General features: G+C 39.7%; 1 protein-coding gene across 8 annotated transcripts in view; it reads left to right on the top strand.

Moving 5' to 3' along the window:
* ARID1B (AT-rich interaction domain 1B) overlaps positions 1 to 13268 on the top strand; it is a 325863-nt gene that overhangs the window by 70621 nt on the left and 241974 nt on the right. For all 8 annotated transcript variants that reach the window (XM_085055792.1, XM_085055790.1, XM_085055789.1 and 5 more), the window contains exon 3: positions 10921 to 11067. In XM_085055792.1, coding sequence (XP_084911918.1) covers positions 10921 to 11067 — 147 coding nt within the window. The remainder of the gene's footprint in view (positions 1 to 10920; positions 11068 to 13268) is intronic.

Genomic DNA, 13268 nt, shown 5'->3' with positions numbered 1-13268 from the left:
ATTTACATCTTCACTTTTTTTTTTTTTTTTTTTTTTTATTATTTTGGTTGGTTAGTTTTGGTTTTATTGGTGGTGCACTTTGGTCAAATTCTTCTAAAGAGGAAGGGTTTCTGATAGGAGTTGCTCTGTATTTCTTGTTTTTCTAAGCCAGCATAAGTACTTCCAAAGGAATGTTGAGGAACTGTGCCACAGGAGTGAGATCCTGGTCTTAGGCAGTTAATGTTGTGCTGCAGGATAATAAATTATGCTGGGTGGGCAGAGATGTAATCAAATTTTCTTACTGTTGGTTCAGCCAGTCAGTCTCTCTGCCTGAGGATTCTTTGCTGTGGGGAATTTTTAGTGTCCAGATGAAAAGTATGATTTTGCGCCTGCTATAGTGGAAGAAACTAGCAGAATTTGGACTATACAAATGACTAGATTTGTCACAGATATTGCTGAACCTAAGTGATAGATATGGGAGGTCATGCCTTTTTCTTTGCGTGTTCACCTCCTATGCTGTGGACACTATTTGGGGATTCAAATCCATAATGGGAACACAAAGAGCTGTAAATCTGTTCTCTCGTTGCATGTTCATTGCAAGTTTTTCTTGATTAAAGGTGTGATATCCCTTAAAACAGTGAGGGACAGGAACAGAAGATGACTTGCTGGTCTGCTGTTTCAGAGTCAGGCTCGGGAGGCAGAGCTGTGGGTGTCTAGAGCTTGTCAAAGGTGTCTGGAGCAAAACCAGAGGGGTTCTCTGTTAAAGACCCCCTGGTGCATCCCTTGGCTGATAACTTTGTACTCAGACACTACTGAACTGAAGTACAGAATCACAGAACAGTCTGGGTCAGAAGGGACCTTAAATTCCAAACCTCCTGCCATGGGCAGAGACACCTTCCACTAGACCAGCTTGCTCAAAGCCCTGTCCAACCTGGTCTTGAACACTTCCGGGAATGGAGCATGCACAGCCTCTCTGGGCAACCTGTTCCAGTGCTTCACCATCCTCATAGGAAAGAATTCCTTCCTATTCCTAATCCAAACCTGCCCTCTTTCAGTTTAAATCCATTCCCCTTTGTCCTGTCACTACATGCCCCTGTACAAAACCCCTCTGCAGCTCTTTTAGAGTCTGTTTACATACTGGAAGGCTGCTGTTAGGTCTCCCTGGAGCTCTCTCTTCTCCAAGCCAAACGGTCCCGGCTCTTTTAGCTGTTCCTCATAGGAACAGCTAAGAGATACATGAGCCCTTAATCATCTTTGTGGCCCTTTGTTGAGCTCTCTTCAGTACATCCATGTCTCTCTTGTGCTGGGGAGCCCAGAACTGGACACAGTCCATGTGTAGCCTCACCAGAGTGGAGCAGAATCACCTCCCTTGACCTGCTGTCAATACTTTGTCTCATGCAGCCCAGGATACCATTAGTTCTTTTTGTGGGAAGGGAGCATTGCTGGCTCATCTTCAACTTGGTGTCCACCAGGACCTCCAGGTCCTTTTCTGCCAAGTTGTTTTCCAGCTGGGTGGTCTCCACCATATATTGGTGCCTGGGGTTTGTCCTCCACAGCTTCAGGATAGCAATAAAGAAAGAAGAAAAGCAGCTGTCAGGGAAAGAGAGTGTGCACTGTAAGGGTCTGCGAAGCCCTGTGGTGGAACTGGACAAGTTTAGGTGGAAAGAAGAGAAAGGCTTAGCTTGCTTAAGAGTGCATGACATTGCTCCCTGTGAAAGATCTTTAATATTCTTCTCTTGCTATTTTAAGAGATACAGTGAAGGGCTCTGAATGATCTCAAATGATTTAGCTCTGAAAGCCATTGAGTTTAGGAATGGTAAAGACAGTATTCATCAAGATTGATATCTTTGGAGGAGAACATGAATTAATTAAAAAGCATCCTTCCCTCTTGAGGAACTGGAAAAAAGAAGGAAAACTCAAGTGTGTGCAAGATGTTGGGGAAGCAATGATAAACAGGGTGTGTGCACATTCTGCCTTTTCTCGCTACTGAGATTAAAGAATGTTTGCAATTTTTTCACCTTCCAAGGCTATGTGCCAGAAGAAATGGAGAGTGAAAGCTGTTTTACTGAGGGATTTTTCAGTCTCCAGTAGTTAAGTGTTAGTTGTCTCTCTGTGTATAGATGTGTAAAAATGGAGGATTACTCATGCAGCTAGATTACCTGCTATTCAAACTCAACCCATACCTCTCATTTGTTTTCCCTGCTTTAAAAGGTTTGAGTGGCACTGCAGAATTTGTCTAAAGAAACATGTTTCTCTGTATTTTTTTAACCATATTTTATTTTAATCACCATTTAAGAAATAGTGGTCAAAATTGTTACAAATTTCCTGGAAAATAAGTGGTGAATGGAGGATTTGGGTATCAAAGATCATTGTGTATTCCATTCATGAATGCACAAGAAGTGCCCTGTAATAATTTATTTTTATATGATTAAAAATCAGTTTATAAATACAGCCTAAATAGAGGCTTTTTAATTTTCCTGTAATGGCTGGCATTTCATAGGTGAGTTTCATGCTACTCATGCCGCACAGGTGTGGTTTACTACATGTTTTTACTGAAGTACCAACCATTAGAATCATTACAGAGTTCAGGTTGTAACAGTTGTGCTGTGCTTTTCCTTATGTTGGTTTATAAAGTGGAGACGTATTACTTTAGCAGATTACATGATTATTTTTAATTGTTTTGATTACTTAAAAAAAAAGGAAGCCAGAGTATAAGAATAGATCTTACCTGACTCATCACTTGTGTGTGTGTGTGTGTGTGTGTGTATGTGTATAGGCACTATGATTTCTCTCTATTTGTAATACAATATCAATACAGCTCTTCTGAAAACAATTCTGTTGCAAATTTTTAGTCTTCTCTGTAGTGTTGGTCTGAGGGGATAGATACAGCAAAGTAGAAATCTCTTACTGGAGATTACCATATTTTCATCCCTTAACTTGCAGAATGGACCAAATGTTGCATTAGTTCGAGCTGTAATGCACTGTGTGAATCAACGCTATTGTAGGAAAAATGTCTTCCTTTTGTTTCTAGACTCAGCTGTTTACCTCTCCCTTGAAACTAATTTTAGCTCATCTAAAACATGCAAATTTTGTATTTTTGTTTGTTTGTTGTTTTTAGGGGAAGGTGGGAGTGGGGAGGTGATTGTGATATTGGCATAGATTTAGCATTTACAGCAGAGGTAGTTTTCATCAATTTCTGACAGGGGAATCAAAGTGTTCTTTTTGGGAAGGAGAGATATTGCTTTTCCGTATAAATGATTGACTATTTTGTGGTAGTAGTCTTTATTTATTTGGCTCTCATCATGAAGAATAGCAAACTTATTCAAAATCTCAGTACATCAAAAATATGTCAATACATAAAACATAAGTACCATTCCATACTACAGTCTATGCAAAAAAGTATGTTAATAAGATGTGAAGGTTGCACAGCTAAGAAGTCAGAAAACATAAATGATAAGATTCTTGCAGCCACATTAACTGAGCCACATTTCATATCCTCTATATTTTATGAAATGCCTTTGACAACATAAATCAGAAAGAGAAGGTGCTATATATGTGCAACATGGCTCAGTTAATGTTGCTTTTGGAACTTTAACATCTGTATTTTCTCACTGGAGAGTTTCTTAATCATGTAATCTTAGCAGATTTTTTATCCTTTCTTTTTTGGTAGGTTGGTTTGGGTTTTTTTTAGGCGAGGAAGATTGCCTGTATTAATAATTGGTTAGCTCATGTTGCTTTGATTTAAGCTGCAGTAAAAGGCAGTGTATGGGGAGCACCTCATGACAGGTACATATGTGGTGCCATATACATTGCACTGGCAAGTGGTGTAGTTGTGCTGCTGTGTACTTCTTGGGGAAAATGGGATTACAGGCATGTTTGTAAGTCCTGTCCTTTCTGTCCTGCATGTTAACAGCAGTGCTGGGTATGCCTGCATTGCAGACTGCAGCGGCTTGGGAAGATGCTTGAGCTACCTTTTTTAATGAACTGGCTTGTGTACAAGAAGCAGTCTGGCTACAGGAGTGTGGATCTCCCTTTGACCTAATTCACCCTTCTGTGGAGCACAGCAAATTAGCTGAGCACAGCTTTTGGTGTAGGCTCCTGCCAGTATCTGAGCTAGTTTGCAGATCTGTGTACTGCACTGCAGTCTTCAACATAGACATGCATTTAATGACTCTGCAAAATCCACTACCTTGCAAGTTCTGGAATGGGGATTATTGTTCTCTGACACAGAAACATGGTTTTTATCCTTTTGCTTCCTTGCTCTGGGTCACAGAGTAGACCAGTATCTGGCCCAGTGTTAATATTTTAAAGGCTCTTAATAAGATTTTAAAGTTCATTCTTCAGTGTAAAGGCAAGCAATGTAGGAAACACAGTAACATAGGTGAATGTTGTGACCAATGTATTGTCAAAAGGTCAAAGCTAAGTGATAAAAAGTAATAGAATTTATAGAATATATGAATAAAATGCCTTAGCATCAGGATTTCTGATTTACCTCTGATTAATAGCCTTGACATTAACACCCAGCTTTTCACTTGGTTTCCTTTTAGATTTTTTTCATTTTTTCATTCAGTGAGAAGGATTTGTAGCCTTCATTAAGACTGTGTGTGCAAAAGCACACTGGGGTTGAACATGTTGATGTGAGATGGGAGACCATGCTGCCCTAACTGTGACAGAATATTGCACTGAACATGTGCCAGAGGATTTCCTTATGCTGTATAAGCATATTATATTTTTCTTCTTTCTGTAATTCAGCTGAACATGCAGATGAAGACCTGGGCTTATGTGAATTTGAAAGTTTGAGATATGAACCAGATCTTTTTGTTGTGTGTGAAAGTCAGGGGGTTAGTGTTCCATTACAGCTTTCCTTTTGAAAGTATGGAGAAGTGCATTGTTTGAATGTTTGGGGGAAGATACTTAGGTTTTGGCAGAGGCTTGGCTTTGGAAATCTAAGACTGAAGCAAAAGTTGTTTCAGAAGATCACAAGTGTTTTATTTGAAGGTTTGATGGGAACTGTGTGACATGTTTCTTAATAGTTACAACTGAATTGACCACTGTAAAATTAAAATAATTAGAAATAAATTCTAGTATAACCTTTTGTTAACTGAAGGAATGTGCTGTTTTAGTGTAAACTACCAGGTGGTAGGGTTTGTTTTTTTCTGAGAATGCCCCTTACTATACATTTTTTCATTCTAATTTCTATGTTGTGGAAATGTAACCAGCGTTACAGGTGCCAAGAAGGTGGAATGTTACTGATGATTATATTACTGAGGGTGGTACTTGTTTCACAGTATTCTGTCTCACTGTTCCTCAGCAAAGTTGGCCACTGAACCAGGTACTGCCACCCTTTCTTCTGAGAGCTGCCTCTGGCTCTGGAGTTCAGTTTTCCTTCCCTCTGTAAGCAGGACTTTATGCTGATCAGGCCAGACAGACCTGTTTTCCCCCAGATTTTTATATCATGATACTGTGGTCCACAGCTTCCAGATTGCGCTGTTGCCGTCTACCAATATCATCTAGGGTAATGGATATACAATATCATGCCTCTCTTTTTTGGGCACCAAATAGATTTCAGGGAGAAGCAATGATGTGGCCACGACTCTTTCCATGCAGTGAGCATGTCATGGTGTATCTGATGTGTTCAGGTGGGTCCCAGAGCAACTTGGCAGAGCTTTTTTTGATAGGGGACATGTAAAGCTTCTTCCATTGTTGATTGGATCTAGCCGTCAGGAATAGTTTAAAAGGACAGTTACTGCATATTGCTGGTATTATTAGTGTACCTATGCTAACTCACTAATTCTGTTACATTTTAATTTTAAAAATTATTGTAATGACTGTAATGTTGTCTAATGATCCTTCTCCTTTGACATCAGTCATGGATTGCGCATGCAAAAATTGCTTAAAACTTCCATTACTAGCAAGGTATTACCTAGACAAAGAATGCCTGCCACCAGATCCCTTATTCAAACAAGAATTAAAGATAATGGGCTAAGTTATAGGTTTAATTGGATTTGCCCCATCTCTTCATTTTGGCTGCCAATTTCGTTCCTCTTTTATTCTTACCCTTTCTTTGTTTGTGTTCAGAGTGGTTTAATCACTGATGGTCAGTCACACTTCTCCCAAAATAATACTATTTATACTGTGCAAGTCAGATAGAAGCCAGAAGTAATTACTACAGTTCTGTGCTTGCCTAGAAATAGATTCAAACTCAGGTAGGTCTGTTCTCTCTTCAACTGTCCCCAGAATGTCTGCACTATCACAGGCATGATTAAGTTTCCCAAATTCCCATCTCCTGTGTTGTGTGGCCACAAAAAATGTGGAGGTAAGGGAGAAGGGGAGGGAGGATATACTTCATGAAGAAAGAGGATGCTTGGGTCATTCACTCCAAGTAATTGGCTTTAGATTTGTTTTGTTCTGGGGATATTTTAATTAAGCTTTTTTTTTATATGCTGTTTAATAAACATTTGTCCATAAGCGGTATCTTGTGATCCCCATCCGTAAAGCAGGATTAATTTGCATGTTGCTGTTTGTTATTTATTTAAATAGCCACAGCAATTATATGGAGTGTTCTGCTAAGGCAGCAGTGATGGGTCTCTGCACTGAAGAGAACAGCATTCAAATGTACATGTAGCATTATGATTATTGCTGTATTTTAGAGGGTGGTGTTTGGTTGTTTTTTTAAAACAGTTTGGATTGGGAGGATATGGAGGGAAATTCTAGCGTAAGTAACTAATATATAAGATCAGAAGAAGAGCCTGGTACTCCTTTTTAAGGCAGTGTCTGACAGTTTAGGAAAATATTTAAGAAAATGGAGCGGTCTCAGAGCTTTGGTAATCAAGGTGTTACTGCCTCTTCAGGTTGCTTTTGTTTGTTAGTATCCTGCATACCAAATTTTCATTTCTTTCTCTGGGGACTGGAATATGTTTTGCAAAGAGGCTAGAGCATAGGCGTGGCTCTATCAGGTCAGATCAAGGGTTCATGTATCCCCCTATCCTGCCTCCAGTGGAGGGTGTAATTGGATGCCTAGAGGAGAGTCGGCAGAAAGCAAGCGTGTGATACTTCCCCCAGTACTCTTCAAGCCTCTAGCTATTTTCAGTTCAGGGACTTCCTGAGCCAGATGTGGCTCTATATATTTGGTAACCCTCAGAGGGTGTCTCTTTTGTGCATTGTCCAGTCTTTGCTTGAGCCCACATAAACTTCCAGCTTTTAAAACATCAATTTGGCAAGGAGGTTTAAACATTTGCCTGTGACTAGAGAACCTGTTTCTCTCTTGCTTTGAAGTTTGTTTCTGCCATTAAATGCATTCTAATTGTTGTTGGACATAACTTTTGTAACTTTCTATCATATTCCTACTTCCTGGTGTCTTTTCCATCCTCAAAGGGTTATAGGTTGTGTGGAAACTGTTCCAAACCTATGATGATTCTTGTTGCATTTCCCTGAACCTTTTTGTCTGACCTTTCCTGCTAAGGCCAAGAAGTCAGTGGAGAGATATTTTCTTTTGCTGTGTTGATGTTTCCTACATCTCATCTTCATTCTCATCTGTCCGGATTGATCCAGAACAGTCATCAGTGTTATGTAGTCTTAAATTACTCAAACCTCTGACTTTTCTTTTTAAGCCGTACTCCAGTTCTCACCTACCAAGGCAGTTCCAATTTAGAGGCTGTATGGTCATTAGTAATTCAGCTTTTTGAATTTGATTAGGCCTCTGGAGTGATACTTTATGGTCGTGAGTCACTTCTGGCTGTTCATTTGTCACTTTATTCTATGAAAAGTTCTATCAGATTCAGAGACATTTATCAAGTCACTCACAAAGGACTCCAGCATGGGAACACCCCAAGATTTTTCCACAGTGCACACTAGAGCCAAAGATTTTGTTAAGCTTCTCTGTGATGGCATTGTGTTCTCTATCTCCTTTTATACCTTCATCATCATTCGTCACTTCAGACTCTGGCAGACCTCCTACTTCTGATGTGTTTGAAGAAATGAATCATTACTCATTTGATTCCCTTTTCTAGCTGTTCCAACAATTCTTTCTGGCCTGTCTTACTACATTTGAAGTGCCAGAGTTTACAGTCTTTTCTGTTTTCCTCATTTGGACCTGGTGCTGGCTTATTGAAGGGGATGCCTTTTTGCCTCTAGAAAGCTGCAGTGAACCATGCTGGTGTCCCTTTGCTCTTACCAAGTCTTTCTGAATGGGTGGTGAATCTTGTTTCTGTGCTTTCCGTGCGGTTGTAGTTAAACAGCTTTGATGCTGCCAGTCAGATTTTATTTCTCATAGCTGTCTGTTAGAGATTCCTTTTAACAAGCTGTCTCATTTTTGTGTCGTTACACTTTTTGAAGTTAAGCACAAACAGTAGTAGATTCGTTGGGTTTCATTGTTCCTGTAGGGATGCTCAGTTTAACTCTGTTAATGGTCACTGATGCACAGTGGTTCTGTAGCTGCAGGATGTACTACTAGGTGATTCTTGCTGCTCTGGACTGAGCGAAAGGCAGCAGCTCCTCATGCAGGTTCCATGGAATAGCCTTTGACAGTTATCTGGTACTTTGGTCTCAGCTTTGTAGTCTGCTTACTCCCTCTCTGGGAGGCGTTGAACCTCCCCCTAATCAATCTTGCAGCACACCTTTGCCAGTCTTGCTTAGTGTGCTGCTGTCAGCATTGTTGTAGTGTGGCATGCATGGTGGCTCCAACTCTTCTTGATCTGACCAAGCTCCAGACCTCTGCTGTTTGGTGAGGTGGAGTTTTATTTTCATTTGTTTCTAAATGCTATGTAGCATATAATGTTACTTTGTCATTAGCTGTCTTCCCCCTGAATTTGTGAGGATGATGCATACTAGTGTCCCCACTAATTGTTTCCTTTCTAACCAGATTTCTCATATGACTGCTGCTAGTGCTTTTGTTTGCAGTTTGATGTTCCAGTGATCCAGTCCCTCCCTCTTTGTGTAGAACTCCGTGTATTGTTGGAATTTCTTCTTGCCACTCTATTTACTCAGCAGTCACTGCATGCCTATTTTTCTTTCTTTGACTCTTCTCAGTATCTTTACTTGATGACCCAGAATCTCCATGTCTTCATTTGACATAGCAATACCATGCTTTTGAACCATGTAGTCTTCCAATCCCCTCTTCATTTTAAAATTTCTTTATCCTAATGTACCAGTGACCTGGCTCCTATGTGTAGGTGAACGCCAGCCCTTCTGTACAAGTATCTTTATTCTAGAATGCATCTGATCTTTTGCTTTGTCACCATCCTGTCAATTGGGCATTCAAGTTCTCTTTTTTTTCTTTTTTCCAGCAGCCCATATTTTGCTGTCAGGATATCTTTCCTTTTCTTTCTAGTGTTACTGGAACCCAGATGGACCACAACATAGGTTTCTCCTCAGCATTTACTAGGAACCAGTCCAGGCTCTGTGACCTTTGCAGATGATGGGCAAATCACCATGTGGTCTTCTGTCAGATCCCAGACTCCAGCTGTCTGTTTGCCTGATGATATTCCAGCACACCCTTTTTAGTTTGCATTATAGAGGCCTTATTTATGCATCACTGGTGAGAGAGTATTTGTCAGAAAGGGTTGCTTTGGTTGTAGACACATTTAACTGCCTGTGAAATGAGGGGAAGGTAATGGAAGTGAAGGCAAAGAGAGCAAGAAGTGGGGTTACAATGCTGATCTTAAGAGTAACTAAGAGGTAGGACTGCCAACTTCTGGCAGAAGTAACAGGAGCAGTTCAAGTTGTGATAATAGAAATAGCCTAAGCAGGCATTTAAATTTGACTTTGTATTATTATTATTAGTAGTAGTAGTATTTATTATTATTATCACCTAGCAAGTACTGTTGAATGAATGTGGTAAATTAACTTTCGGTAGAACAGGTATGTGTTTGCTTGTTGAATAAACAGATTTATCGGTGTATCAGAAACTTAGTGGGAACAGTTCAGAGATCAAAGCATTTCAGATGTGCTCAGGTGTCTGAGACGCTTGGTTAGGGCAGGGATGTGCACTACCAACAGGAGGTCCATTCTAGAAGGGAGAAGTCATATGCTGCATCTGTTATTGGTCTGAAATTATATTAAATTTCAGAGTTTGGGGAAAAGCGCAGGTACCTAAAATCAGGGAAATCTGGACACAATATCAGGAGTCTGTTGAAAATGTGCTGTTTTAAACACCTTGAGAAAATGTCAGTGTCTATTGATACAAGGCTTATGGACTAAACTGATGCAGAAGATTTCTCTGATGCTGTAATTGACTTGGTTTTGGTTCTAACTTAAATTCTGTGTGTATGTGGGTTCTCAGTATGTGATGCATGTTCCAGTTAGTGTGTAACATATTATTTTTTTTGCTGTTATTTAAAAAAAAAATATATCCTAGTAGGGGGAAGAAGACTAAGAGACATTGAACTTGACAAAACCAAAATCCTGACAAACCCCATGACTTTTGTGTAAGGCTTAAACATAGACACTAAAAACCTGAGGATTGCAAGCAAAACATTAAATAAAAATTAGTACATGGTTGCTCAAAAGAAAAAAAAAAACATTTATCTTTGAATGTCTGTTTAAGAGTTGTGCTTTTTTACTACAATTCAACTTTTGGGTTAGCGCATCAGAATGATTCCTCTGTTGATTTGCTTCAGTGGAGAGCAAATATTTCAAATAACTGCTTCCGTACTTTAAGGCTGGGCATTACAGAATTGTGATGATGCTACAGAAGTGTAGCATTTTCCTTAGAAGCCATTCCTGGAAAGAGTAACTCTGCAGAGCACTTGGGTTTACTCCTCCTGCTAAGGCAAGAGGATCTAAGGGCTCACGTTAACTGCTGAGTAAAGAAGTCAGACCTCTGGGTCAGGTGGGTAGCTGAGGATATCACTTCTGCTGAGGTTGCCACATGGATGGGACACAGCTTGATTTCATGTCCTTCTGCTTCAACTCATGCATTTGCTTCGCTGTCTCTTCCAACAGATCCCACCTCAGTATGGTCAGCAAGGTGTGAGTGGCTACTGCCAGCAGGGCCAGCAGCCGTACTACAACCAGCAGCCGCAGCCGCAGCACCTGCCGCCCCAGGCACAGTACCTGTCGCAGGCCCAGCAGAGGTACCAGGCTCAGCAGGTAAGAACCATCCATGCTACGGAGTCACCCTGCGGCTGGGAGGGGAAAAGTAACCTGTGTGCAGTGAACAAAACCTACCCCTTACCTGTTAGAGGGAACAGTGTTAATTAAATAACAATAATTAAATAATTAATTGGGCAAAATTAAATAAATGTGGAATCAGACCACGTCCTTCGGAGCAGTCTTTAGGGGTATATACGCAAATACATCTGCGAACACTTTCAGACTTTATTTCAAACCACCTTTTTAGAAAAAAGCCAGTATATATGCCCCAGCAACTATTAATTCTGTTTTTGAAAAGAGGTAACAATTTCTTGACGAGATGTCAGTAGAGACTAGATGTTTTTCTTGCTTTTGTTTTGTTCTCTCCTCACAAGAAGACACTGTTGAGAACTCCTGTATCTAATGTGGTCATTATTGTTTTGGGGTTTTTGTTACTTCATTTTAGGGTAGAGGAGTTCAAGACACTTCGGAGTTGCTTTGTCAAGGGAGCTTCTTAAAAGATATTTTAAATGGATATTGCAGCTATTAATTTGAATATTGTCAGTTTGCACATCCAGTGAAACCACACAATTCATTATCCATTGCTGGTTTTGAATTGTGCTCTATATATTAAGCATTAAAATTAATTTTAAGTGATGCCGTTTTTAACTAAGATCAGGAGTGATAATATGGGTCTGGTTCCCAGAGCTGGAGAAACACTCGGATTTTAGATACTGAACAAAATGGATGTGCACAGCTGATGCAGCTGAACGTGTAGGCTCAGTTCTATCTGCAGTCTCAGCTCTGTTAATCATGGAGAGGTGATCTGGAAATGGAAGGATGAAACTAAAGCATACTCATCATCCTGGGAAATCTAACAAAAGTGAGTTGCTCAAGACTGGATATTAGTGGAAGCATCAGCACTTCCTGCAAGTCACTGGGGAATTCTGTCAGGCATGGTTGATTAACATTTTGGGATTATGCTGGTGCAATGTAGAAATCTTAGCTTGAAATAAAAACTGTGTGTAAAATAAACTAACAAAAGATGCTGTAAGTGGCAATGATACTGGAGACTCCCCTCCTTTGACTTTAAAATAAAGCTATGATAATTTCACTGTGTAATTACATGTTAATTTTTCTTCATCTACATTTTAAAATTCCATTGAGAATTAACTTTTTTCATTAAAATGCTGGATGGTTTATGAAATAGAATTCTTAATTGTATCTATGATATTCTTGTAAATGTCACCACATTCCATCTTTTGGATTATATGTAACTGCATCTTTAAAGATTGCAGTTGTGTTTTTAAATTTAATTTTCTTCCTTTTTACTTTGCCATTAAATGCTTGATTTCTCTATGACTTGAAAATACTGTTCATAAGCATCTTGCTAAAGTCTCAGCAGATAAAGTCCTAGTATTACAGCCTAAAAGATAGAAGAAACACAGCTGCTCTGATGTCTACATATCCCAGTTTGTGAAATTGAAATGGGGTTTTTTGCTGCCTTGGACACCTTGTCATGTTTAAAATACACTGTCAGTTGAACTGATTGAATTTTTTGGTTTAAAAAGTATACAAAACATACCAACTTTATAGGCCTTAAGAGTAACAAGGTGCTGATTTATCTGTTGATAGGTGTTCCAATTACATCATTTGCTATCATAGCTGGGAAAGTGAAGGTTTTCGCAGTGAAGTGAGAGGTATCATAGAAGGATGAAGGCAAAATTAGAGTAAAGCTTTCCGTATATTTTGAACTTCAGAGAACTGGGATGAAGAGAAAGGCAGGGGCAGATTCACAGATAAAAGACACCAGCCTTGATGTAGCCAAATTTCTTTTTTGAGGATTTGAGGGGACATTGAAGGATTGTCTAAATCCAGGCTCCAAGACGTCTGAAGGTCAGTAGGCATTTTTGCCTCAATCTGCAAATTGAGATGATGCATTAGGTCCTCATCAATATGGCCTTGCAGTTGGTAATCCTTATTGTGAGAATTTCACCCGAATTCTTGATGGTTTGTGAATGGGTGTTCTTCAGTAGTAGTCAGCCTCTTAAGTTTTGAACTCTGATGCCAGATTCTGAATTATACAGGATTTTCCTGGAGTATTTGTGTAGATGGGACTATTTTGTATAAATAATAAGTAGTCCTAAAACACCTTGTAGCTTGTTTCTTTCCCGATCTCCAGATCGGTTCCATGGCTGCTCTTTCCCCTGTCTCAAGAA

Source organism: Lichenostomus cassidix, chromosome 3, assembly GCF_008360975.1.
Source record: "Lichenostomus cassidix isolate B80296 chromosome 3, HeHo_3.0, whole genome shotgun sequence".
NCBI classification, from domain to species: Eukaryota; Metazoa; Chordata; class Aves; order Passeriformes; family Meliphagidae; genus Lichenostomus; species Lichenostomus cassidix.
Note: the sequence above shows the minus strand (reverse complement) of the source record. Positions and strands in the feature narration are given on the sequence as shown.